The following is a 26,870-nucleotide window of genomic DNA, read 5'->3' as shown; positions in this document are numbered from 1 at the left end:
AGCTTCTGGCAGTGCAGACACAGCCGTGTTCTCGAGAGATCACGCTGTGACGTCACTCACAGGTCCTGCATCGTGTCGGACGAGCGAGGACACATCGGCACCAGAGTCTACAGTTGATTCTGCAGCAGCATCGGTGTTTGCAGGTAAATCGATGTAGCTACTTACCTGCAAACGCCGATGCTGCTGCAGAATCATCTGTAGCCTCTGGTGCCGATGTGTCCTCGCTCGTCTGACACGATGCAGGACCTGGGGAAGTGACGTCACAGCGTGATCTGCCAGAAGCTGGGCGTTCTGAAGAGAAGTGGATGATACTTCTCGTCAGAACGCCCAGCTAGTAAAAGTAGTAAAAACGCCCCGATGTACGCACATAATACACGACCAGTTGTACTTTTACTTTTAAACACGCTTATTTTTATCCTCCACTTTTCCACCTAGATTGCTAACAAGTTCAGTAATAAAGGTGTTGTTTCATTAGGGACAACCCCTATCTCCTCATCCCACTTACCAATTGCTATAGAGGGACAGCTACTCAAAATGTTATTATTTCCCATATTTTGCATTTTAATTGTTTTATGCCTTTGGGGTATTGTCTATGTAAAAAATTATTGAAAATTATTCCTTTTGCTGAAACCCAAAATCTATGTGTAAATGCGAGAGAACAAAGAACACGGCGCCACATAGTGCAGATTACCCAGGTACAAGGTAGTAGAAAAATGAGAATGTTACTTACCTGGTATGGGATGATAAAAGGCAATGAGAAGTTAGGGTGCTGCTGCTGCCAGGACTCAAAGCCGTTGTTTCAAATGGAAAAACAGCAAGTGGTATGCTAGGTAAGCAAGAAAAAGGGAGTCTCCGCGGGTGCTGCTGCACTTCAAAATGACAGGTTAAACCAACATTAAGGAGTAATGATAAGTGATATACGAGGAAGTGAATGATAAAATAGGATTTATTGATGTAATGACTACGCGTTTCAGTGCCGCACCGGCATCAGGTCAGCCTGATGAAGGTGCCGGTGCGGCACTGAAACGCGTAGTCATTACATCAATAAATCCTATTTTATCATTCACTCCCTCGTATATCACTTATCATTACTCCTTAATGTTGGTTTAACCTGTCATTTTGAAGTGCAGCAGCGCCCGCGGAGACTCCCTTTTTCTTGCTTACCTAGCAAAATCTATGTGTAATTTCATAAGGACCTTCAAAGTGCCATCCTTATATAAGCTCTTGGAAGGTACAGATGCTCCTTGTGGAAATCCAACAGGTAGGGAGTCTGAAGGGCAATACGCCCTGGGAAAAATTATACTACAGAAAACTGTCTCTCTAGTGCCATAGATGACTACCCTGTCAATGTCTGACCCATTAGTAGGGAGTCTTAAAGGAGTTTTCTCATTGTGATAATTTATCACCTATCCACATGCTTGATTTCTGGTAGATTGGAACATTTGTTTACAGATCAGCTATATCTTCTGCAGGATTGAACTCTGTCCTTCCTGAACCACTACTGTAAATAACCACTGGATTGTCTTCATCTGTCAACCTACTATTAGAGACCACATTTCCTCCAGCATAGTCCATATCCCTTTGCTGGGCATTCACCACTTAACTAACACAATGGGTCATAAAAAACCTATATCCACAATATGCCACAATATTATTTCTTCTTATACCTCTGTGAATCCTCTGGAATAACAGGAGGAAGTGTTGATGCAGATTATATGCACAATTCAGAAATAAGAAAAGTTTACTCTGAAGTGTAAAGAAATGGGATGGGATTTAATAAATTAAATTACAATTTAATAAAAAGAGTAAGAGAATGAACGTTCCTGAGATTCCTGTTAGAACCCCCTGCTGGAGGATATTGAAGAAACTGTGTTGTGGTTTCTTCATTTCCTCATGTATATATGACTAAGGGCTATGTATACAACTATTTTCAGCTGCCTCCTTTGTTACTATTCCCCTTCTCCCCCTTGCGTGTTCTGTTCTTATATCTGATTCTTTAGTCCCCTGCCTCTCTTCAGTCCAAATATGACAACACAACTAGGTAGACAAGGCAATAAAGATTACACCTCAATATTATATCAGAATTATCCTCTTCGTGTGATTGCCCTGAGCCACCAATCTGGTTGTCTGTTCCCAGGGTTGTAGCGCAGCCGTGAACAAATTGTATCCAACTCCAACCAACTGTACCCAGCTGCCCTCACCCCATGCCAGTACATATCCATATGCTTACGGGAAGGTGCCCGGGCCGTTGAAAAATATGGAACATGTCCTATTTCAGGTCGTAATTACGGCACGGGCTGGCCCATAGAAGTCTATGGGGCTCCCGTAATTACGGGTGGCTACGTGTGTGCACCCGTAATTATGGGAGCGTTGCTAGGCGACGTCAGGGGATAGTCACTGTCCAGGGTGCTGAAAGAGTTAACTGATCGGCAGTAACTCTTTCAGCACCCAGGACAGTGAATACCGCTGGAGTTAATAGTATTAAAAGTTAACTTACCTGCTTCTTCCTCCAGTCTAGCCTCCCGGGATGACGTTTCATCCCATGTGACCGCTGAAGTCAATCACATGCTGCAGTGGACATACGGACTGCTGCGTCATCCAAGGAGGTCGGGCTGGATGTCCAAAGAGGGTCGTGTCACCAAGACAACGGCCGGGTACGTATGAACTTCTTTTACTTACAATTGCTGCGTTCCGCTGTGGAAACTGCCCGAAATGGCTGCCCCTTCTCTCTATCCACCACTGATAGAGAGAAGGGGCTGCCGATTAGTGCAATACAATTTTGCAGAGAAAACTGGTCTGTAAATACGGGTGGAATACTGTTGATAACGGGCCCGTATTTACGGGCACGGGTCCATAAATACTGGTGGAGTACAGGTCGAGTACATGTGACAAAGTACCCGTATTTATGCCAGTATTTACGGGAGGAAAAAAATACGTTTGTGTGCATGAGGCCTTAGGCTGGCAAATTTGCAAAAATTTGTGAATATGCAAATTGACAAATCAGGCAAAACTATTCACTCATCTCTGGTATAAGGGTTTTATTCACACACATTAAAGAGGCCGAAGCTGCAGTGAAACGCACGTTTGGTGCTTGTTGAGATAAGTGAATTTCCCGAAATTAAATTTGGTCCGAATTAATTTGCTGCAAATCTCAAGTGCCCTGATTTTCCTGTCTGATTCTTTGATGTCTTCTAGGACTGTATACAAGCTGGTTATAGTCCTAGAAGACATCAGAGAGTCAGACTTCGCAATTGGGACACTTGCAATTTCCAACCCCAAAATAAAAAAATACCATACTCACCCTTTCCTAGTCTTGCAGAACGGCGTGTCCCTGCCACCTCCTGAGAAGAGATAGTTTTGTCCCATGAGACCGCTGCAGCCTATGATTGGTTGCAGGAAACACATGGGACAAAACAATGATGTGTCAGGAGGCCGGCAGAGAGGTGTTGCTTAGCGACGCTTCCCTGCTGTCCTTCTGGGATGATGTTTTGTCCCATGTGATCACTGCAACCAATCACAGTTAAATGGGACAAAACAACGTAATCTCAAAAGGCTGGCAAGGTTGCATCACTATGGTAACCAGAGACCAGGGGAGGGGGTGATGGTATTTTCTTTTTTTTTTTTGTAATCTCCCCTTCTCCCCTCTTTTTTTTCTAGTCTGTAAAATAATGGCCAGCTCTCTCTGACATCCGCCATTTTGCAGATTCATGCCCTGTGAACCCAAAACGTTTTTGATTTAGGCAAATCCATTTAGAACCGATTCGCTCATTTCTAGTGGCCCAGATCTTATCAGTTATTCAAAGCTAAATTTTCAGATATTATATTTGGAGGTTTTATTTTAAAGCCATAAATTAGTGTTAATATGCATATGAAGTCCTACACTATATATTCTTCATTCCCCGTAACAGATGCTTTCTAATGTTTACTTCTGGTTTCACCAACAAAATGTACAATTTTGGGAAGAATATGCAGCTTAAAATTCCGGCACTCGAGGTCAGTATGGCGAATATCTCCACAGCCACCATGTATTTCCCCTTCGTGCTCAGATAAGCCGGTATCATGGCGATCCAGACACTGCAGAACACCAGCATGCTGAAGGTGATGTACTTGGCCTCATTAAAACTGTCCGGTAATGTCCTCACCATGAAAGCCAGAACAAAGCTCACAGCTGCCAGAAATCCCATATAACCCAACATAGAGTAGAACCAGATATCTGAGCCTTCATTACACTGAATGATGATCTTCCCAGGATATGTGGTCATATCAAACTCCTGATAGGGTGGACACATAGACAACCAACAAACACAGATCAGAACCTGGACAGAGGAGGAAACCAATACTATTGAATTGGACAATCTGACTCCAGTCCACTTTATCCAGGAACTGCTGGGTTTAGTGGCATTAAAAGCAATGCAGACCATGGTAGACTTGGCAAGAAGGGAAGAAATCGCTATGGAAAAGAAGATCCCAAATGAAGTCTGTCTCAGTTTACAGGTTATATCCAATGGACGACCGAGGAATAAGAAGACAGAGAGGAAGCTCAACAAGATGGAGACCAGGAGGATGAAGCTCAGGGTCCGGTTATTGGCCTTCATAAGAGGAGTGTCCCAATATAAGATAAACTTTCGTAGTGTTTGGCAAGTTATTGCACAGCATATTATTACCGTAAAACAGAAGAATTTAGCTATTTTATCTTCTTCATATGAGAGAAATTCATATAATTTAGGAACACATTTTGTTTTTCCAGGATTTGGCCACTCATCCATAGGACATTGTTGGCAGATTTCACTGTCTGTGGGATAAAAGGACAATTAATATTCATTATATTATTGTGATTATTATAATTATTATTACTATTATTATTATTATTATTACTACTACTATTATTATTATAATTATTAATAATAATTATATTACTATTATTATTACTATTATTATTATTATTATTATTATTACTATTATAATTTTCCACATCTACTCTTTAGTGAATAATCTGGCTTTCTAATCTTATCAAAAGAAAACATTCTTCATTCCTTTTGCTTAAATGACGCTGTATTTATTTTTGTTGGGGCTCCACAGTGTTTGGTACCAGGCCCCTTCCTGTTTTCTGTTAACACAGTCCCATTTGGGGACACTAGTAGCAGATTTGGTTTTAATTACTATCTACTTTATTACTATTTATTTGTTGCTCTGTTTTGGGCTTGGTAGATTAAGTGGCTTGTAGATCAAGTGGAGTTATTAAGCTGGAGTTGAAAAGAGGAGATAATGTCCCCGTTAGTACTCTTCTTCTTCTTCTTTACTTTTACTTTTTGAATTGTTCACAGTTTTTTTTTTATAACTGGGATAATGGACATCAGGATTGGAGGTTTTCTTCAGTGCACAGTTTGCCATATGTATGCACGACTGCAGCCAGAGTTCCAGGGTAAATACCTTTGTGGCAGATGTGAGCATATTGTTCAACTGGAGGCTCGCTTTAGAGATCTGGAGGAGCAAAATGCAATACTGAGGGCGATAGACAATGTTGAGCGGAGCATGCTGCTCACTGAGCAAGCAATTAGTGGGTTAGACCTGGAGGGTGAAGACATGGGTCAGCAAGACCAGGCAATTAGCTGGAATAATGTAGTTAGGGGCAGTAGAAAGGGGTCCAAGAAAAGGAAGACCACTCCTGTTTCTGTTATTCCAAGCAAAAATGCCAAGTTGGGTGATGATGCAACGGTGTTGGTCTCAGAAATGGCAGCCCTAGTGGATACTGATCTCCCTAACAGCCAAGAGAACAGCCCAGCTAGTAGTCGGTGGGATGGTAATGCAGGTAAGGCAAGACAAATGGTAGTTGTAGGGGATTCTAAAATAAGGAAGACGGATAGAATAATTTGTCACCAAGACTGCCTCAACAGAATGGTTTGCTGTCTCCCTGGTGCCAGGGTTAAGGATGTGGTGAAACGGGTGGATAAATTACTTGTAGGGGCTGGTGATGATCCCGCTGTCGTGGTCCATGTGGTAGGTGGAGGAGCCTTAAGAATAATTTTGAAGAACTAGGCTACAAGCTGAAGCGAAGGATCTCCATAGTTGTATTCTCAGGAAAACTGACTGTGCCATGCGCATCACAGGAAAGACAGCGGGAGTTCAAGGAGTTAAATGCATGTCTGAAGTCGTGGTGTAGAGGTGAAGGCTTTGGGTTCCTAGACCACTGGGCTGAATTTTCATTGGGGTACAAACTGTATTCTGCAGATGATTTGCACCTAAATGGAAGGGGGTCCGCTATGCTGAGGGAGAGAATTCTAGCTGGGGTGGCGGAGTGTTTAAACTAAGGCTGAGGAGGGAGGTCAATGTAGAAAATAAAGGGGTAATTAAGTTAGAGAGGGGTCAACTATAATGGTGGGGGGGGGGAGAAACAGACTGTGTGGAGAGTACTAGACAACAGGTTAGGGAGATCCTTTTGTTACAAAACAGCAATGAAAATAAAAATGCCCAAATAATGTAAAATAATCAAATTTCTGATACCAAACGTTGTAATTTGAAATGTAAGTTAACTCCTTCCCGCCGCAGCCCATTTTCAGATTTTCATTTTAGTTTTTTCCTCCCCACCTTCCAAAAGCCATAACGTCTTTATTTTTCCATCGATATAGTCCTATGAGGGCTTGATTTTTGCAAGACGAGTTGTAGTTTTTTGTAGCACCATTTATTTTGCCATATAATGTACTATGAAACAGGACAGAAATTATTTGTGTGGTAGAAAATAAAAAAAATAGTGATTCCTCCATGTTCTTTTGCGCGCCGTTTTTACAGAATTCACTGTGCAATTAAAATAACATGTTAACTTTATTCTGTGGGTCAATACGATTACGACGATACCAAATATATATTGTTTTTTCTATATTTTACTACTTTTACAAGTAAAAAACGAAGTGTAAAAAAGAAAATTTATTTTGTGTCGCCAAGTTCCGAGAGCCATAACTTTTTTATTTCCCCATCTATTAAGTGGTATGAGGGCTTTTTTTTTGCGGGATAAGCTGTAGTTTTTAATAATACCATTTTGGTGTACGTGCAACGTTTTGATCACTTTTTATTTAATTTTTTGTGGGACAGTAGGTGACCAAAAAATAGAGATTCTGGCGTCTACAATTTTTTTTATGACGTTCACAATGCGGGTTAAATAATTATATATTGTAATAGTTCAGACTTTTATGGACGCGGCGATACAAATTATGTTTATTTATTTATTTATTTTACTATGCTCTAGGGGGAAAATGGGAAAAGGGGGGTTTTTAGAACTTTTAATTAAATTTTTTTTTTTACATAAAAAAAACTTTATTTAACTAATTTTTAATTTTTTTTATTAGTCCCCCTAGGGGACTTCAACCAGCAATCTTTAGATCGTCTACACTATATACTGCAATACTAATGTATTACAGTATATCGTGATTCTGAAAGGCAGCTATTAAGCCCTGCCAGAGGCTAGGTGCAAAAAGATGGTCCCCAGGCAGCCATAGCAACCATTGCCCCCCCCCCGCATGATTGAGTTGCGGGGGCACGTTGAGCTGTTAGAGGGGGTTGACCCCCTCTTTCTAAAGATTTAAATGCTGCGGTCGCTATTGACCGCAGCATTTAACAAGTTAAGTTACTCTGAAGTTTCGGCTGTAATAAACAGCCGACACCGGCATCGTATGGAGCGGGTTCACTCCGTGAGCCCGTTCCATATTTCCCCTATCCGACTTTGGCATATAGATACGTCAAATGTCGGGAAGGGATTAAAGTGTATGTTCACAATTGCCAAAAGTCTAGCAAAGAAAATGGGGGAGCTAGACGCCTTGGTACTGGAGGAATATATAGATATGTTGCTGAAACATGGCTACATTCTTCTCATGACTGGGCTGTAAATCTACAGGGTTTTACACGGGACAAATAGGAAAGGCGGTGGTGTATGTCTCTATGTGAGAAGTGATATGAAGGTGGTGATGTATGTCTCTATGTGAGAAGTGATATGAAGGTGATGATGTTTGTATGTGAGAAGTGATATGAAGGTGGGGATGTATGTCTGTATGTGAGAAGTGATATGAAGGTGATGGTGTATGTCTGTATGTAAGAAGTGATATGAAGGTGGTGTATGTATATCTGTATGTATGTGAGAAGTGATAAGAAGGTGGTGATGTTTGTATGTGAGAAGTGATATGAAGGTGGGGATGTATGTCTGTATGTGAGAAGTGATATGAAGGTGATGGTGTATGTCTGTATGTGAGAAGTGATATGAAGGTGGTGATGTCTGTATGTGAGAAGTGATATGAAGGTGGTGATGTTTGTATGTGAGAAGTGATATGAAGGAGGTGGTGTATGTCTGTATGTGAGAAGTGATATGAAGGTGGTGATGTATGTATGTGAGAAATGATATGAAGGTGGTGATGTATGTCTGTATGTGAGAAGTGAAATGAATGTGAGGTGGTATGGCTGTATGTGAGAAGTGATATGAAGATAGTGATGTCTGTATGTGAGAAGTGATATGACGGTGGTGATGTATGTCTGTATGTGAGAAGTGATATGAAGGTGGTGATATATGTCTGTATGTGAGAAGTGATATGAAGATGGTGAGGTCTGTATCTGAGAAGTGATATGAAGATGGTGTATGAATGTGGGAAGTGATATGAAGGAGATGGTGTATGTATGTGAGAAGTGATATGAAGGTGATGGATGTCTGTATGTGAGAAGTGATATGAAGGAGATGGTGTAAAGGATCTGCCAGACACAGCTTCTGTGTCGACGCCCGTGGGTAATCAGTCTGCACCTGCTCCTAAGTCTGAGAGAGTGACACGATCTTCTACCAGTCAGGCTGGGAGGCTGAGGAGTGGGAGAGCCTATCACAGCCAGGCCAGATGGAGCTAGCTCCCGCCCTCTGTCTATTTATACCTGCATTTCCTGCTCCTCCTTTGCCTGTGATTCTGTCTGTGTCCTGGCTCTGCTGCTTGAACATTTTGTCCTCTGCTTCATTTTGACCCTGGTGTGATGGTGCATTATGTGTGGTTTATTGTGAGTCTTGAGCAGAGAGGAATGACTCTCTAATCAAGTACCACAGGTCGTGTCTCCAGCCTATGGACAATCAGTTGAGTCAGAGGTGAAGTCCACAAGACATAAAGTGAACTCATTGTCCCGTCCCCACAGGGGGTCATTAGGAGACACTACAGTTATATTCAGCTCAGGTGCAGGCCAGCAAACAAAGGTGATCCAATTATCTTCACCATTGTGTCCTCAGCCCGGCTGTGGCAATACACATAATAGCACAAAGGACCACAACTCACTTACAGACAGTAGAGACACAAACTAAAGTCATTATAATGATGGTGACTAGAAACTGCCAAGATGTTACTCCCCCTGACGGGTATATAAGGGCTTGTCCTGGGGAGGATGGAGATCTTCTGGATTTAGACCTTTAGGAGAGCTGAAGCTGAGGCCAGCGCTCTGAAGATGTTCCTGTGACTACCTGATCTTGTGGACTGTGTGTTATTCCTGCATTGAACGTGACTTGTTCTGTAAACATTGGATGCAATAAACCCTGTTGGAGTTGCCCTGTCGTCTCTGGCTCTGTTGATCGTGCATTAACCTAACGAACCCCATGACACCTGATTTTACTGACAATTCTCCTGTTCTGCGTTTGGTACCTCGTACACTCCTGGTTTGACTCGGCTCGTTCACTACTCTCCTGCTCTGCGTTTGGTACCTCATACACTCCTGGTTTGACTCGGCTCGTTCACTACTCTCGTTGCTCACGGTGCTGCCGTGGGCAACTGCCCCATTTCCCTAACTTCTGTGTACCCTTGTCTGTTTGTCTGTCGTGCACTTATTGAGCGTAGGGACCGTCGCCCAGTTGTACGCCGTTGCCTAGTACGGGCCGTTGCAAGTAGGCAGGGACTGAGTGGCGGGTAGATTAGGGCTCACCTGTCTGTCTCTCTACCCCGTCCTTACAGATGGTGTATGTATGTGAGAAGTGATATAAAGGTGGTGATGTCTGTATGTGAGAAATGATAGGAAGGTGGGGATGTATATCTGTATGTGAGAAGTGATATGAAGGTGATGGTGCATGTCTGTATGTGAGAAGTCATATGAAAATGGTGATGTCTGTATGTGAGAAGTGATATGAAGGTGATGTATGTCTGAAGGTGAGAAGAGATATGAAGGCGGTGGTGTATGTCTGTATGTGAGAAGTGATTTGAAGGTGGGGATGTATGTATGTGAGAAGTGATATTCAGGTGGTGATGTATGTCTCTATGTGAAAAGTGTAATATAGGACGTGGTGTATGTCTGTATGTGAGAAGTGATATGACGGTGGTGGTGTATGTCTGTAAGTGAGAAATCATTTGAAGGTGGTGATATATGTATGTGAGAAGTGATATGAAGTTGGTGGTGTATGTCTGTATGTGAGAAGTCATATGAAAATGGTGATGTCTGTATGTGAGAAGTGATATGAAGGTGATGTATGTCTGAAGGTGAGAAGAGATATGAAGGCGGTGGTGTATGTCTGTATGTGAGAAGTGATTTGAAGGTGGTGATGTATGTATGTGAGAAGTGATATTCAGGTGGTGATGTATGTCTCTATGTGAAAAGTGTAATATAGGACGTGGTGTATGTCTGTATGTGAGAAGTGATATGACGGTGGTGGTGTATGTCTGTAAGTGAGAAATGATTTGAAGGTGGTGATATATGTATGTGAGAAGTGATATGAAGTTGGTGGTGTATGTCTGTATGTGAGAAGTGATATGAAGGCGGTGGTGTATGTCTGTATGTGAGAAGTGATATGAAGTTGGTAGTGTATGTCTGTATGTGAGAAGTGATATGAAGCCGGTGGTGTATGTATGTATGTATGTATGTATGTATGTATGTGAGAAGTAATATGAAGGTGGTGGTGTATGTCTGTATGTGAGAAGTGTTAGGTAGGACGTGGTGTATGTCTGTATGTGAGAAGTGATATGACGGTGGTGGTGTATGTCTGTAAGTGAGAATGAGAAATGATTTGAAGGTGATGATGTATGTATGTGAGAAGTGATATGAAGGTGGTGATGTATGTCTCTATGTGCGAAGTGATATGAAGGTGGTGGTGTATGTCGTATGTGGGAAGTGATATGAAGGCGGTGGTGTATGTTTGTTTGTGAGAAGTGCTAGTTAGGACGTTGTGTATGTCTGTATGTGAGAAGTGATATGAAGGCGGTGGTGTATGTCTGTATGGGAGAAGTGATATGAAGTCTGTGGTGTACCTCTCTATGTGAGAAGTGATATAAAGGCGGTGGAGTATGTCTGTATGTGTCACATAGGGTCTGTGGACCCACTAGGCCATACCGCCTTGGCAAAGAAACACGTGGGTCAATACCGGCAAGAGTTGTAGACTGAGGATCCACATTGCCAGGAGGTGTAGTAGGAGGAACGGCAGCTTGTGCCTCCTGCAAACGTGCACGAATATTCAACGCCTGAAAGAGTTGGTCCTGTCGCGACCGGAGGTCCAGCATATCCTGTGACGTCGTCATAGTCTTGGATCGACCATCGGGGTCCATGGCCTGAGCGTACTGTCACATAAGGTCTGTGGACCCACTGGGCCATACCCAATTGGCGGTAAGCAGCTGGCCAACAGGGAGCAGGTCATTGTCTATAGTTCTATAGGTACCTGTGGCAGCTCAGATAGCAGCAGGGCAGGCTCGGCTGGGACTTAGGTAGCAGGCAGACGTCAGGCGAGTTGAAGCAGGTCAGACGTGGATGTAGCGCAGCACGACTTTGGCACAACTCCGTGCTAGACCAGGAAGGTACCACTTGAAGAAACCACTTGAAGACCATCAGACCCCCACTCGCAGTAAAATGATCATCAGCCTGCCATTCACAGTAAAATGACCATCAGCCCACCACTCACAGTAAAATGACAATCAGCCCCCCACTCACAGTAAAATGACCATCAGCCCACCACTCACAGTAAAATGACCATCAGCCCACCACTCACAGATTCCCACTGTAGGTAGCGCCACACAGCCCCTTGTAGGTAGTGCCACACAGCCCCTTGTGGGTAGCGCCACACAGCCCCCTTGTGGGTAGCACCACATAGCCCCTTGTAGGTAGCACCACACAGCTTCCTTGTAGGTAGCGCCAGACAGCCCACTTGTAGATAGCGCCAGACAGCCCCCTTGTAGGTAGCGCCAGACAGCCCACTTGTAGGTAGCGCCAGACAGCCCCCTTGTAGGTAGCGCCACACAGCCCCTTTGTAGATAGCGCCACACAGCCCCCTGTAAAGAGCGACACACAGCCGCCTGTAAAGAGCGCCACACAGCCCCCCGTAGAGTGCACCACACAGCCCCCTGTAGGAAGTGCCACACAGCCCCCTGTGGGGAGTGCCACACAGCCCCCTGTAGGGAGTGCCACACAGCCCCCTGGTAGGGAGTGCCGCACAGACCCCTGGTAGGGAGTGCCGCATAGCCCCCTGGTAGGGAGTGCCGCACAGACCCCTGGTAGGGAATGCCGCACAGTCCATTGGTAGGGAGTGCCACACAGCCCACAGCCCCCTAGTAGGGAGTGCCACACAGCCCCCTGGTTGGTAGTGCCACACAGCCCCCTGGTTGGTAGTGCCCCACGCACCCTGGTTGGTAGTGCCCCACAGCCCCCTGGGTGGTAGTGCCACACAGCCCACAGTCCCCTGGTTGGTAGTGCCACATAGCCCACAGTCCCCTGGTTGATAGTGCCACACAACCCACAGCCCCCTGGTTGGTAGTGCCACATTGCCCACAGCCCCCTTGTAGTGCAAGGACTACGAAATGACCCTGATAGCTGGCGAGCAATAGACATTCAAAAAAGGACAACTGTGCAGGAGCACACAAAATACCCAGCTTTCCCAGTTATCAAATAAATTTGTGGAAATAAACTTTGTGGATTAATCCTTTTAGCTAAGTTAAATAAAAGTTATATCTTAGTTTATTTCCACACATTTATGTGATAGCTGGGAAAGTTGGGTATTTTGTGTGCTCCTGCACAGTTGTCTTTTTTTGTAGGTAGTGCCCCTTGTAGATAGAACCTCCCCCACCCCTTCCATTATAGATAGCGCCACTGTAGCTCCCTGAAGGGATTCCGCTCCTGGAGCGCTGCTTGATGTCTCTGTCCATATATGGACAGTAAGCTTAGGGGAAACTCCTGAAGCAGAATCCTCATCCACAGCGTTGCTGACTCTGTGACCATCGATTCCACTCCAGGAGAAGCTCCTGTCGTCTCTGTCCATGACGTCACTGGCTTCTCCTGGAGTGGAATCCCCGGTCATAGCGTCTGCAACGCTGTGACCGGGGATTCCGCTTCAGAAGTTTCCCCTGATGTCACTGTCCATATATGGACAGAGACATCAAGCATCGCTCCAGGAGCGGAATCCCTTGCCACATGGTGGTGGTGTATGTATGTATGTGAGAAGTGATATGAATGTGTTGGTGTATGTTGGTATGTGAGAAGTGAAATGAAGCCAGTGGTGTATGTATGTATGTATGTATGTATGTATGTGAGAAGGGATATGAAGGTGGTGGTGTATGTCGGTATGTGAGAAGTGATATGAAGGCGGTGGTGTATGTATGTATGTGAGAAGTGTTATGAAGGCGGTGTATGTCTGTATGTGAGAAATGATATTAAGGCGGTGGTGTATGTATGTGAGTAGTGATACGAATTCGGTGGTGTATGTATGTGTGAAGTGATATGAAGGTGGTGGTGTATGTACGTGAGAAGTGATATGAAGGCGGTGGTGTATGTATGTATGTATGTATGTATGTATGTGAGAAGTGATATGAAGGTGGTGGTGTATGTCGGTATGTGAGAAGTGATATAAAGGCGGTGGTGTATGTATGTATGTGAGAAGTGATATGAAGGCGGTTTATGTCTGTATGTGAGAAGTGATATGAAGGAGGTGGTGTATATATATGTGAGTAGTGATACGAATTCGGTGATGTATGTATGTGTAAAGTGATATGAAGGTGATGATGTATGTCTTTATGTGAGAAGTGATATGAAGGTGGTAGTGTATGTCTCTATGTGAGAAGTGATATGAAGGCGGTTGTGTATGTATGTGAGAAGTGATATGAAGGTGGTGGTGTATGTAAGTATGTGAGAAGTGATATGAAGGCAGTGGTGTATGTCTGTATGTGAGAAGTAATATGAAGGTGGTTGTGTATCTCTGGAAGTGAGAAGTGATATGAAGGCGGTGGTGTATGTATGTATGTATGTGAGAAGTGATATGAAGGTAGTGTATGCCTGTATGTGAGAAGTGATATGAAGGCGGTGTATGTCTGTATGTGAGAAGTAATATGAAGGTGGTTGTGTATCTCTGGAAGTGAGAAGTGATATGAAGGCGGTGGTGTATGTATGTATGTATGTATGTGAGAAGTGATATGAAGGTAGTGTATGCCTGTATGTGAGAAGTGATATGTAGGCGGTGGTGTATGTATGTGAGAAGTGATATGAAGGCGGTGGTGTATGTATGTGAGAAGTGATATGAAGGTGCTGATGTACACTACCGTTCAAAAGTTTAGGGTTGCTTAGAAATTTCCTTATTTTTGAAAGTAAAGCACAGTTTTTTTCAATGAAGATAACATGAAATTAATCAAAAATACACTCTATACATTGTTAATGTGCTAAATGACTATTATAGCTGTAAACGTCTGTTTTTTAATGCAATATCTACATAGGTGTATAGAGGCCCATTTCAAGCAACCATCACTCCAGTGTTCTAATGGTACATTGTGTTTGATAACTGTGTTAGAAGGCTAATGGATGATTAGAAAACACTTGAAAACCCTTGTGCAATTATGTTAGCACCGCTGTAAACAGTTTTGCTGTTTAGAGGAGCTATAAAACTGACCTTCCTTTGAGCTAGTTGAGAATCTAGAGCATTACATTTGAGGGTTCTATTAAACTCTCAAAATTGCTAGAAAAAGAGTGCTTTCATGTGAAACTCGACAGTCTATTCTTGTTCTTAAAAATGAAGGCTATTCCATGCGAGAAATTGCCAAGAAACTGAAGATTTCCTACAACGCTGTGTACTACTCCCTTCAGAGGACAGCACACACAGGCTCTAACCAGAGTAGAAAAAGAAGTGGGAGGCCCCGCTGCACAACTGAGCAACAAGACAAGTACATTAGAGTCTCTAATTTGAGAAATAGACGCCTCACAGGTCCTCAACTGGCAGCTTCATTAAATAGTACCCGCAAAACGCCAGTGTCAACGTCTACACTGAAGAGGCGACTCCGGGATGCTGGCCTTCAGGGCAGAGTGGCAAAGAAAAAGCCATATCCAAGACTGGCTAATAAAAGGAAAAGATTAATATGGGCAAAAGCACACAGACATTGGACAGAGGAAGATTGGAAAAAAGTGTTATGGACACAAGAATCGAAGTTTGAGGTGTTGGGATCACACAGAAGAACATTTGTGAGACGCAGAACAACTGAAAAGATGCTAGAAGAGTGCCTGACGCCATCTGTCAAGCACGGTGGAGGTAATGTGATGGTCTGGGGTTGCTTTGGTGCTGGTAAAGTGGGAGATTTGTACAAGGTAAAAGGGATTTTGAATAAGGAAGGCTATCACTCCATTTTGCAATGCCATGCCATACCCTGTGGACAGCTTGATTGGAGCCAATTTCATCCTACAACAGGATAATGACCCAAAGCACACCTCCAAATTATGCAAGAACTATTTAGGGAGGAAGCAGACAGCTGGTATTCTATCTGTAATGGAGTGGCCAGCGCAGTCACCAGATCTCAACCCCATAGAGCTGTTGTGGGAGCAGCTTGACAGTATGGTACGCAAGAAGTGCCCATCAAGCCGATCCAACTTGTGGGAGGGGCTTCTGGAAGCATGGGGTGAAATTTCTCCCGATTACCTCAGCAAATTAACAGCTAGAATGCCAAAGGTCTGCAATGCTGTAATTGCTGCAAATGGAGCATTCTTTGACGGAAGCAAAGTTTGAAGGAGAAAATTATTATTTCAAATAAAAATCATTATTTCTAACCTTGTCAATGTCTTGACTATATTATCTAGTCATTTTGCAACTCATTTGATAAATAAAATTAAAAACACAAAAAATGGACATACTCACAAATTGGGCAGGTATAATCCCAACAGGACGCAGCCAGGTCAAAAATGCTGCTGAAGGAAAGTGCACTGGTGTGTTTAAATAATAATAGCCACTCCCACTAGCCTTGAGGGGAGTGGCGTGTGGTGCATGGGATATGTAGTAAAAAGTAAACGAATAGTGTATAATGTGCAAGTAGTAATAATATGTGTGAAATATAGGGGCAGTACTGAGTATAGTGAGTGGTGAATAAAGTGTAAAATATAGGGGCCAGTACTAAAAGGGTCAGGAACGTGAGTGATGCATGAAGTGTGGGTGCAGTGTGTAAAACATGGAGGGCTGTGCCTCATGATTTACGCATTAGCCCTCCATGTATACCTGCCCAATTTGTGAGTATGGCCAACACAAAATTGTCTGGGTGACCCCAAACTTTTGAACGGTAGTGTATGTCTGTATGTAAGAAGTGATATGAAGGTTATGTATGTCTGTATGTGAGAAGTGATATGGAGGTGAATATAAAAGAGACAATGGTGGGTGAAGATTCTGAGTAGGTTGAAACCTTGTGGATGGAGTTACAAAGGGAGGTAAACACTGAAAAAATAACTTTTTGTGTAATCTATACACCCCCCCCCCCCATTATAACTGTGGATATGGAAGGTCAGCTGTATAAACAGATGGAGCGGGCAGCACAGGGAGGTAGTGATAATGGGAGATTTTAATTACCGGGATATTAATTGATTTCAAGGTTCTGCTTCAACTGCGAAGGGGAGAAATTTCCTCAACCTGTTGCAGGAAAATTTTATGGCCCAGTTTGTGGAAGACACAAATAGAGGAAAAGCTCTATTTGATCTGGTAATTTCTAATAATTCAGAGCTTGTTGGGAATTTCAATGTTCGTGAAAACCTCTGTAACTGTGATCACAATATAGTTACATTTTACCTATACTGTAAAAAACAAACACAGGCTAGGAGGGCAAAAACACTTGATTTTAGGCAGGCCAATTTCCCCAGGATGAGGGCTGCAATTCAGGATATAGGCTGGGAAGAAATAATGTCAAATAATGGAACAAATGGTAAATGGGAGATCTAAAAATCTACTTTGGGTAATTATAGTGCAAAATTTATTCCTATAGGTAACAAGTATAAACAACTAAAATTAAACCCCACATGGCTTACACCTTCTGTATAAAGGGCAATACATGACAAAAAAAGTGCATTTGAAAAATACAAATCTGAGGGTACAGCTGTAGCCTTTGTAAAATATAAAGAGCTTAATAAAATCTGTAAAAAGGTAATAAAATCAGCAAAAATACAAAGTGAAAGGCAGGTAGCCAAGGATAGTAAAACAAATCCCCAAAAATTCTTCAAGTAGGCAAATACAAAAAAGTCAAGGTCTGAACATATAGGACCCCTTAAATAGTGGTAATGTGGAGTTGGTCACAAGGGATCAAGAGAAGGCAGAGTTACTAAATAGGTTCTTCAGCTATGTATATACAACAGAAGAAAGAGCAGCTGATGTAGCCGGTGCCATTGCTGTTAATATATCAGTTGATATACTGAATTGGATGACTGTAGATATGGTCCAAGCTAAGTTAAATCAAATAAATGTGCACAAGTCCCTGGGACCAGATGTGTTACACCCTAGAGTTCTTAAAGAGCTTAGTTCAGTTATTTCTGTTCCCCTCTTGATAATATTCATAGATTCTCTAGTGACTGGTATAGTTCCAAGGCGCTGGCACAGGACAAATGTGGTGCCTATTTTAAAAAAGGGCTCTAGGTCTTCCCCGGGTAATTATGGACCAGTAAGCTTAACATCCAACTTGGGGAAAATGTTTGAGGAGCTATTGAGGGACTATATACAGCATTATGTGACATAAAATAGTATTACAAGTGACAGCCAGCCTAGACAGAGGGGCCGCTGTGGATATAGTGTTTTTGGACTTTGCAAAGGCATTTGACACTGTTCCTCATAGACGTCTAATGGGTAAATTAAGGACTATAGGTTTAGAAAGTAGAGTTTGTAATTGGATTGAGAATTGGCTCAAGGACCGTATCCAGAGAGTTGTGGTCAATGATTCCTACTCTGAATGGTCCCCGGTTATAAGTGGTGTACCCCAGGGTTCAGTGCTGGGGCCACTATTATTCAACTTATTTATTAATGATATGGAGGTTTAGATTAATAGCACTATTTATATTTTTGCAGATGACACCAAGCTATGTGGTAATGTTCAGTCTGTGGAAGATGTTCGTGAATTGTAAGCGGATTTGGTCGCACTGAGTGTTTGGGCATACACTTGGCAAATGAGGTTTAATGTAGATAAATGTAAAGTTATGCATCTGGGTACCAATTTGCATGCATCATGTGTTTTAGGGGGAGCTACACTGGGGGATTCACTTGTAGAGAAGGATCTGGGTGTACTTGTAGATCATAAACTAAATAACAGCATGCAGTGTCAATCAGCTGCTTCAAAGGCCAGCAGGATATTGTCGTGTATTAAAAGAGGCATGGACTCACGGGACAGGGATATAATATCACCATTTTACAAAGCATTAGTGCCGCCTCATCTAGAATATGCAGTTCAGTTTTGGGCTCCAGTTCATAGGATGCACTGGAGTTGGGAAAAATACACAGAAGAGCAACAAAGCTAATAAGGGGCGCGGAGAATCTAAGTTATGAGGAAAGATTAAAATAATGAAACCTATTTAGCCTTGAAAAGAGACAACTAAGAGGGGACAAGATTTACTTCTATAAATATATTAATGGCGCATACAAAAAATATGGTGAAATCCTGTTCAATCTAAAACCCCCTCAAAAAACAAGGGGGCACTCCCTCCGTCTGGAGGAAAAAAGGTTTAACCTGCAGAGGCGATAAGTCTTCTCTACTGTGAGAACTGTGATTCTATGTTATAGTCACCGCAGGAGCCGTCACAGCAGGGACAGGAGATGCTGCAAAAAAGGCTTAGATAATTTGCTAGAACAGAAAAATATCAGCTCCTATGTCAATGTGTAGACATTTGTCCCTTCCCTTTTCCCATCCCTTGGTTGAACTTGATGGACATGTGTCTTTTTTCAACCGTACAAACTATGTAACTATGTAACTATGTAACTATATTCTCACGATGCCAAGCTGTATACATCCTCCTATGAAATACCAGTATCTGTCTCTGATGTCATTTCCTTTATTTGTATAAAACACACCCATCAGGTTCCACTGTCATCCCCTTCACTGGTTGTTTCTATTTTGGCTGTAACATCATTATTTTCCATTGAATTCCCGCTGCCATGGAGTTGTATTGTCTTCTGATCTTTCTTTTATTCCTTATATTCAGTCCATTGACAAATCCTGTCTTTTCACATCAAGTTGGAAATCTCTACTTGTAAGAAGGGTCCCTCGACAATAATCAGATCACAAAGTTTCCCCCTGCTTGCACCTGCACCAATCATCTGTAATCTGTGGGGAAACCTTACAGTAAGTGTTTCCTTTTACTACAGCGCCGACACAGGGGAAATTAAAGGAATCATTAAAAAAAATAAAATAAAATAATTGATGAAAATTACATGGAGTCCTCCCATTTTCATAACCAGCCACGTGTTTTTCCACATGTTTTTTGCGTGTTTTTTGTGTGCACGCTTTTAACCTATTTCTAACGTTTATTTTCAATTTCTGCTTACTGCCACCTTTGTCTGTAACGTGAGCACGTCCCTGCTCTTTAGAAACAGGTTAGTCTCCTCTACAATACACTGTTACTAGTTTAATATGGACATTCTGGTGACAGACTACCTTTAATCAAGCATCTTGAGACACGTTTTTTGGTGTGCGTAAAATGCACCAATGCGTCAAATACACGCTGTGTGAACCTGTCAACTGAAAAGTCATTCACCATAGGGTCTTCCTTCTTGACTTTCGTCATTCTCAGCCTTTTGGTGTGTCCTATAGCTGCTGCCAGCTACCACTTGCACAATCACTTCAAAAATGGGGGCTGGACACTGTTTAACAATTTGAAGACACATTTTCCTTTTAGCCAAAAATGGGGAGGAGGGGGTGAGTCTCATTTACAGCAGCTGTAGGTCAGGTTGCTTTTTCTGATTCACCTTGCTGTAATTCTAGCAAGTGCTCCCTCTGGTGGCCAACATAGGAAACATATCAAATTATTATTTCATTTTTAATACTTCCCACCTTGTGGAAGAAAAAAACAAAATGCACCAAAAAAAAACAACTAAAAAAATATAATAAAAATAAGTCATTTGTTAAAAAAAATGTTTCATTTGCATCACTTTCCCTTTAACCCCTTAGTGACCACTAATACGCCTTTTTACATGATTCACTAATGGGCTTTAGGCTAGGCTGACGCCTTTTCACGTCAGCCTAGTCTAAGTCCTGCACGGGTCTCCCGTGCAGGCAGGAGCCGGGGCTCTGCTGTCTGATGACAGCTGAGCTCCTGCTCCAACACCCGCGATCGAAGTTTACTTCGATCATGGCCGTTTAACCCATTAAATGCCGCCGTCAATAGCGACCGCGGCATGTAACTTTGTTTACAGAAGGAGTGAGCTCCCTCTGTCACCCATCGGCGGCCCGCGAATGCAATCGCGGGTCTCCGATGGGGTGTCATGGCAGCCGGGGGACTGATAAAAGCCCCCAGGTCTGCCCTGGACATATGCCTGTTAGGATGCGCCGGAGGCACGTCCTAACAGATTGCCTGTCAGATTTACACTGACAGGCAATAATGCTCTGGTATACGAAGTATACCAGAGCATTATAGCAGCGATCGGAACATCGCACAGTAAAGTCCCCTAGTGGGACTAATAAAATCAGTCATCAAAGTGAAATAAAGATTATTAATAAAAAGTACAGTAAAAAAATAAATAAAACCATTTTTTTCCATAAAAAGTGGTTTTATTTAGTAAAAGTGTAAAAAAAAAAAAAAGTACACATATGTGGTATCGCCGCGACCGTAATGACTCCATTAATAAAGTTAATATGTAATTTAAACCGCAAAGTGAACACCGTAAAAAAAAAAACGCAAAAAACTATGGCGAAATTGCAATTTTTTCCATTGCCCCCCAAAAAAGTCATAATAAAAATGAATCAATAAGTCCCATGTACCCCAAAACAGTACCATTCAAAACTACGTCTTGTCCCGCAGAAAACAAGCCCAAAAAATCACTACATTGATGGAAAAATAAAAAAATGACGGCTCTTGGAAAGCGACGATGCAAAAACAAATAATTTTAGTTCAAAAGCGTTTTTATTGTGCAAAAGTCGTAAAACATAAAAAAAACTCCACATATGTAGTATCGCCGTAATCATACCGACCCATAGAATAAAGCTAACATGTTATTTACGTCGCACAGTGAACGGCGTCAATTTAAAAACGCATAGAACAATGGCGGAATTTCAGGTTTTTTTTATAATCCCCCCCAAAAAGGTTAATAAAAGTTAATATAAAAATTATATGTACCCAAAAATGGTGCCATTAAAAAGCACAACTAATCCCGCAAAAAACAAGTCCTCTTACAGCTATGTAGACGAAAAAATAAAAACGTTATAGCTCTTTGAATGCGACTATAGAAAAACGAATAAAATAGCTTGGTCATTAAGGCCTAAAATGGGCTGGTCACTAAGGGGTTAAGCATTACACAATGCCAATTACTATCTTGCAAGTATCTTTTTTATAAGTTTTTTTAAAAGGATTGAATATGTAGTTTTAACAACTATACATAAAACAGTAATGTAAGAAATCCCACAAAAAGTTTTAATAAGTGTGACAGTCGCATATATAACAGATATACAAAAGTGCAACTGTATAATACAGTCAAACTACAGCAAGAATATTAAAGAAGCTATCAGGTCCGTAGCAGAGAAAATAAACATAAAACGTAGATGTCCGTCAAAACTGGATTAATAATTATGTCCTTGACGGTGAATAAATGTATGGAGTCAATGCAATGTCGCCCAATATATAAGTGAACATAAAGTACAACTTATAAGAAAGGGTAGCCATGAGTGGAATAATCTCAGGATATCATAGTAGTAGAGATAGAATCCTGCATAAAACTGATTCAGGGGTTCCAGATTCTTTTGAATTTATTGGGGTTTCATAGCTCTCAATATAATATTTCCTCAAGCTTTGAGATTTGTGCTACTTTTTGCAGATGGAGTATCAGTGCTACACCAATAGAAAGGAATCATAGCCTTTGCCACAAGAACTAATTGCAAGCATAAAGGTTTGTTGAATAACACAGAGGTGGGCAGAATTAAGTTTAATTTTTTTTGGGGGGGTTCAGTTGTTGGGCCTGAGGGCATATGGACTCCATTAAATCCACCACTCCAGTTCAGAAAGGTTGTGTTAATGCAAAGTTTCACCAAATATGTGATCCAGAATGTTGAAGAAACCTCCATCAAGTTGGAGGAATAGAGTTCTCCATTTTATTTAAAGGAACTGGTGTCTTATACCTTCTACTTGTAAGTTTGTAGATAGTTTAATGCAATATAATACACCTGGATCGGCCACATCAGTGGTTATATGTACTTTTAATTTCAATAATGTCACTCCTATTTCCCCCTCCCAAGCCTTGATATAGGGTAAAGCCCCATCTATCAGGATACCACTTTGGCCTTCCCCTTCAATTGAGTCTATAGAAATCCCTGCCGGGGCACTGTGTCATGTAAACCAATGAGGTCGCCGACTTTCGCCAAAGGCCACAGAAAGAAAGATTTAGACATTCTATGCCAAATTTCCAAGGATGCTTTAGTGATCATATTAGTTTTAATCTTATCTCTGAAACACTGTAGAGGCTGCAATAGAGCTTAAGTAATAGAGGAGCCAAATACAGATTCCTCGATGGCTACATAGCGTTTAGGGTTTCGATTCCTATGCCAATCAATAATTCTATTTAATTGTATAGCTTGATAGTAGGCTGCGATGTCTGTGAAGCCAATGCCAAACGCTTAGGTCTGATAAGTGTGAAGTACTCTATTCTGTGCCCTTTGTTTTCCAGATATATTTAAAAAATCTCTGTCTAAGCGTATTGAAGAAGGATTGTGGTAAATGTATGGGCATAGTTTGTAGTAGATATCTAACTTGAGGAATAATCAGCATTTTGAGAAGGTTGCTTCTACCTACCCAAGATATAAATGGAATCTTCCAACTTCTCAAAATGCTATCAATTTGGTCTGCAGCGGCTCATAATTAAGAGAAACCCAAAATTTTGAGAGAGGCGAGATGTGTAATAACAGGTTTTAAAGGATCTTGTGGACCATTCAAAGGAGATCTGTGATTTAGTTTTTCGTGTCATAGCAGTTAAACAGGGGATATTAAGTAATACTGATTTGGTCGGGTTCATTTTGAATTTTGAAATCTTTCTACATTGGTCGAATATAGAGAAAAGAACACAAAAGGATTTGTCAGGGTGTTGGCGAATTTGTTGTATAAGTGTCTACAGGATAAAGAGGGCAGCCCTGCCTTGTCCCATTTGAGATGGTAAAGGAGGGTGCTGGTGTGTTGTTTACTCTAATATTGGCAGAAAGACAAATGTATAGGGCAGTCCGAATCTGGACCACGGACGTGAGTTGTCTGGACAAGTGGCCTCGCCGGGCAAATCCCTGAGAGACTGCCACATTCAATTGTATTTGCATCCTCAGGATGCAGATCCAATTGAATACTATGGTGGAGCTGTGACAGCTGTGCGTAGGCCGGGGCAATGGCATCACTGCATCGTGCCAGCCTGTGCAAGGGTCCCTGCTTGGTGTCTCATACGCTGCAGGCCTAACATGGCTGAGGAGGCCTGCTGTACTCTGTTCATTACTGGAACAGGGCAAGGTGAGTGCAAGTTTTTTTATTTGTTTGGGGGCACTTTGCTCAGGGGGCTGTGTAGTACTATCTACAAGGGGAATGTGTGACTATCTACAGAGGGTTTGTAGCACTATCTACAGGGGGCTGTGTGGCACTATCTACAGGCAGTTTGTGGCACTATCTACAGGGCATTTGTGGCACTATCTACAGGGGCTTTGTGGCACTGTCTACACTGGGGTTTGTGGCACTATCTACAGGGGGCTGTGTGGCACTATCTACAGGGGGTTTGTAGCAATATCTACAGGGGGGTTGGTGGCACTATCTACAGCGGGTGTGTGGCACTATCTACAGGGGTTGTGGGGCACTAAATACAAGGAAGGTGTGTGGCATTATCTACAAGTGGGTTTGTGGCATTATATAGAGTGGTCTGTGTGGCACTATCACGGGGGCCACTGCCACTGTCTACAGGTGGGTGTGGCACTATCTGCGTTCAGGGGAATCAGACAGGAACCAACACCTGAGTGCTTTGTAAAATCTGAGCTATCTATAGTGTCGATTTTACTCCAAACGCCAGATTAACAGTTGTTTAGCTTTTAGGGATTTCTTGAATTTTTCTCCCTTTAGGCCCCATGCACACGAACGTAAAAATGCCCGTAATTACGGCGCATTTTTACAGGCCCATGGACTTCTATTGGCCATGTGTACCTCCCCGTATGCTTACGGGAAGGTGCCCGTGCCGTTGAAAAATATAGAACATGTCCTATTTCAGACCGTAATTACGGCACGGGCAGGCCCATAGAAGTCTATGGGGCTCCCGTAATTACGGATGACTACGTGTGTGCACCCATAATAACGGGAGCGTTGCTAGGCGACGTCAGTAAATAGTCACTGTCCAGGGTGTTGAAAGAGTTAAACGATCGGCAGTAACTGTTTCTGCACCCTGGACAGTGACTTCCGATCACAATATAGAGCAACATGTAAAAAAAAAAAAAGACGTTCATACTTACCGAGAACTCCCTGCTTCTTCCTCCAGTCCGGCCTCCTGGGATGACGTTTCAGCCCATGTGACCGCTGCAGCCAATCACAGGTTGCAGCGGTCATATGGACTGCCGAGTCATCCAGGGAGGTCGGACTGGATGTGAAGAGAGGGATGCGTCACCAAGACAACGGCCGGGTAAGTATGAATTTCTTTTACTTTTTCTGCGGAAAGGGCTCTCCCTTCTCTCTATCCTGCACTGATAGAGAGTAGGGCTGCCGATTACTGCAGTGTAATTTTGCAGCGAAAACGTGCCCGTAGATACGGGTGGAATACGGGTGACACCGGACCCATATTTACGGGCACGAGTCCGTAAATACTGGTGCAATACGGGTCGAATACGTGTGACCAAGGACCCGTATTTACGCCAGTATATACGGGAGGACAAAAATACGTTTGTGTGCATGAGGCCTTACTCCTGGGGTTCTCTTTATATAGGGGCACTGCACACAACGTCCTGATGCTGATGCTGAAGCTTGCTGGCATAATGTTGTAATGTGCGATGTCTCCCGGAAATTAAGTGGACTGCATCTGAGCAGCCGTAAGTAAATTCAGGGGTTGAAAATTACTTTGGGGTCAATTCTGGGAATTTGTGTTGCAATAGAGCGTGAGGATCTGCTGCAAAAGTAAGGAGAACATCTCAAGATAAGGGTTTGACATGAGCTGGGGGATGGGTGAAGTGACAACAGGTTTATAAGCGGAGATGTGTTTATTGTGACTTTTGATATTATTATACATATGAGTAACATTATGGGGATAGAATATTTGCCTTTGGTTCAATACTATTGGTTTGTGGAATTGAAAGCCTTTAACAGAAAACATTGAAACTAAAAGTGAAGAAAGCAAGGAGAAGATAAGATAAGTGCTGTTTTTCCTACCTGATATATTGGACATTTCCCCTTCAGAACACAGGACACAGTCATAGCAGCAGGAGTGATATCCTCCATTAGGAGCTTTCCTGTAGCCAGGGGAACATCTCTCATTACACCGAGATTGTGGGACCTCGGAAAATCAAATTACATGTAAAGTTTTTGATACAATACTAGCAACATTTTTTGCTTGTTCTGTGGTAGACCTCAACCATGGAACTTATAATATGCTGAGGAGAGAACCAACAGAATCCAACAGAAAATAAAGTCTGTACAGACGTGTTCTTCCATACCAACATATCTTAAGATGTGCGGTACGAGATGACCAGCTTTGAAAAAAAAACATGATTTTGCGATACTCTGTCACCAGGGCCGCACCGTCCATGAGGCGAGATAAACTTTTCGCCTCAGGCGGCGGCCTGCTGCGAAACCAGCCGGCGCAACCCCCTCCTGCACTATAAATGTACCTACGTCTATAGGACGCAGATACAATTACATGCATAAGCACTGTTCCATGCCCTGCCATTCAGCACCTTTCAATGACACAAGCACCAGCAGAACTGCTCAGAAGAGAGAAGGCCTGCATTGCAAGAGGACGGCGTGGGTACGGCATCAGGTGAGTATGTAAAGAGTTCTGTTAAAAGTGGCTATATGTGGGGCACTATCTACAGGGGGTGCTATATGTGGGGCACTATCTACAGGGGGTGCAAGCCCCTTTTTAAATTTTTTTTAGGTTCGGGCCCTTGATGGCAGTACCACCAGTACTCCCCTGATGGTGGACCTGCCTCCAGTTTAGCAAAGGTGCACTCGGCTACTTGCCAACCAGAGTACTAGGGAATCCCCCGGTGGGCCCTGGCTCTGAAAAAATAATGGGACCCAATGATCCACTAGAAGACAAGCCTATTTGGAGCTGACTTAGGAGCTAATCACTTGTTACTAGAGTCTATTTCTTAGTGGATAATTCAGAAAATATTCATAATAATTAAGCCCCCTTCATATCAATGTATTGCCTTTCGTGATGTCAGGAGATCACAATACCAGGGTCCCCAGCTAGAGAATTTAAAGTGATATGGCCGGGTATTCCGGCCCTGGGGAAGCTTCTAACGTCAGCAGCT

The 26,870-nt window shown here is 42.6% G+C and overlaps 1 protein-coding gene across 1 annotated transcript in view; it reads right to left on the bottom strand.

Moving 5' to 3' along the window:
* Nucleotides 1-3,881: 3,881 nt before the first annotated feature.
* Nucleotides 3,882-26,870, bottom strand: part of LOC142665295 (vomeronasal type-2 receptor 26-like) — a 68,726-nt gene continuing 45,737 nt past the window's right edge. Inside the window, exons 5-6 of the mRNA XM_075844947.1 lie at nt 25,765-25,888; nt 3,882-4,792 (exon numbers count right to left, since the gene is read on the bottom strand). Of these exons, the coding sequence (XP_075701062.1) occupies nt 3,882-4,792; nt 25,765-25,888 (1,035 nt within the window). The remainder of the gene's footprint in view (nt 4,793-25,764; nt 25,889-26,870) is intronic.

Source organism: Rhinoderma darwinii, chromosome 1, assembly GCF_050947455.1.
Source record: "Rhinoderma darwinii isolate aRhiDar2 chromosome 1, aRhiDar2.hap1, whole genome shotgun sequence".
Taxonomy (NCBI): domain Eukaryota; kingdom Metazoa; phylum Chordata; class Amphibia; order Anura; family Rhinodermatidae; genus Rhinoderma; species Rhinoderma darwinii.
This window is presented reverse-complemented; position numbering and strand designations above follow the sequence as displayed.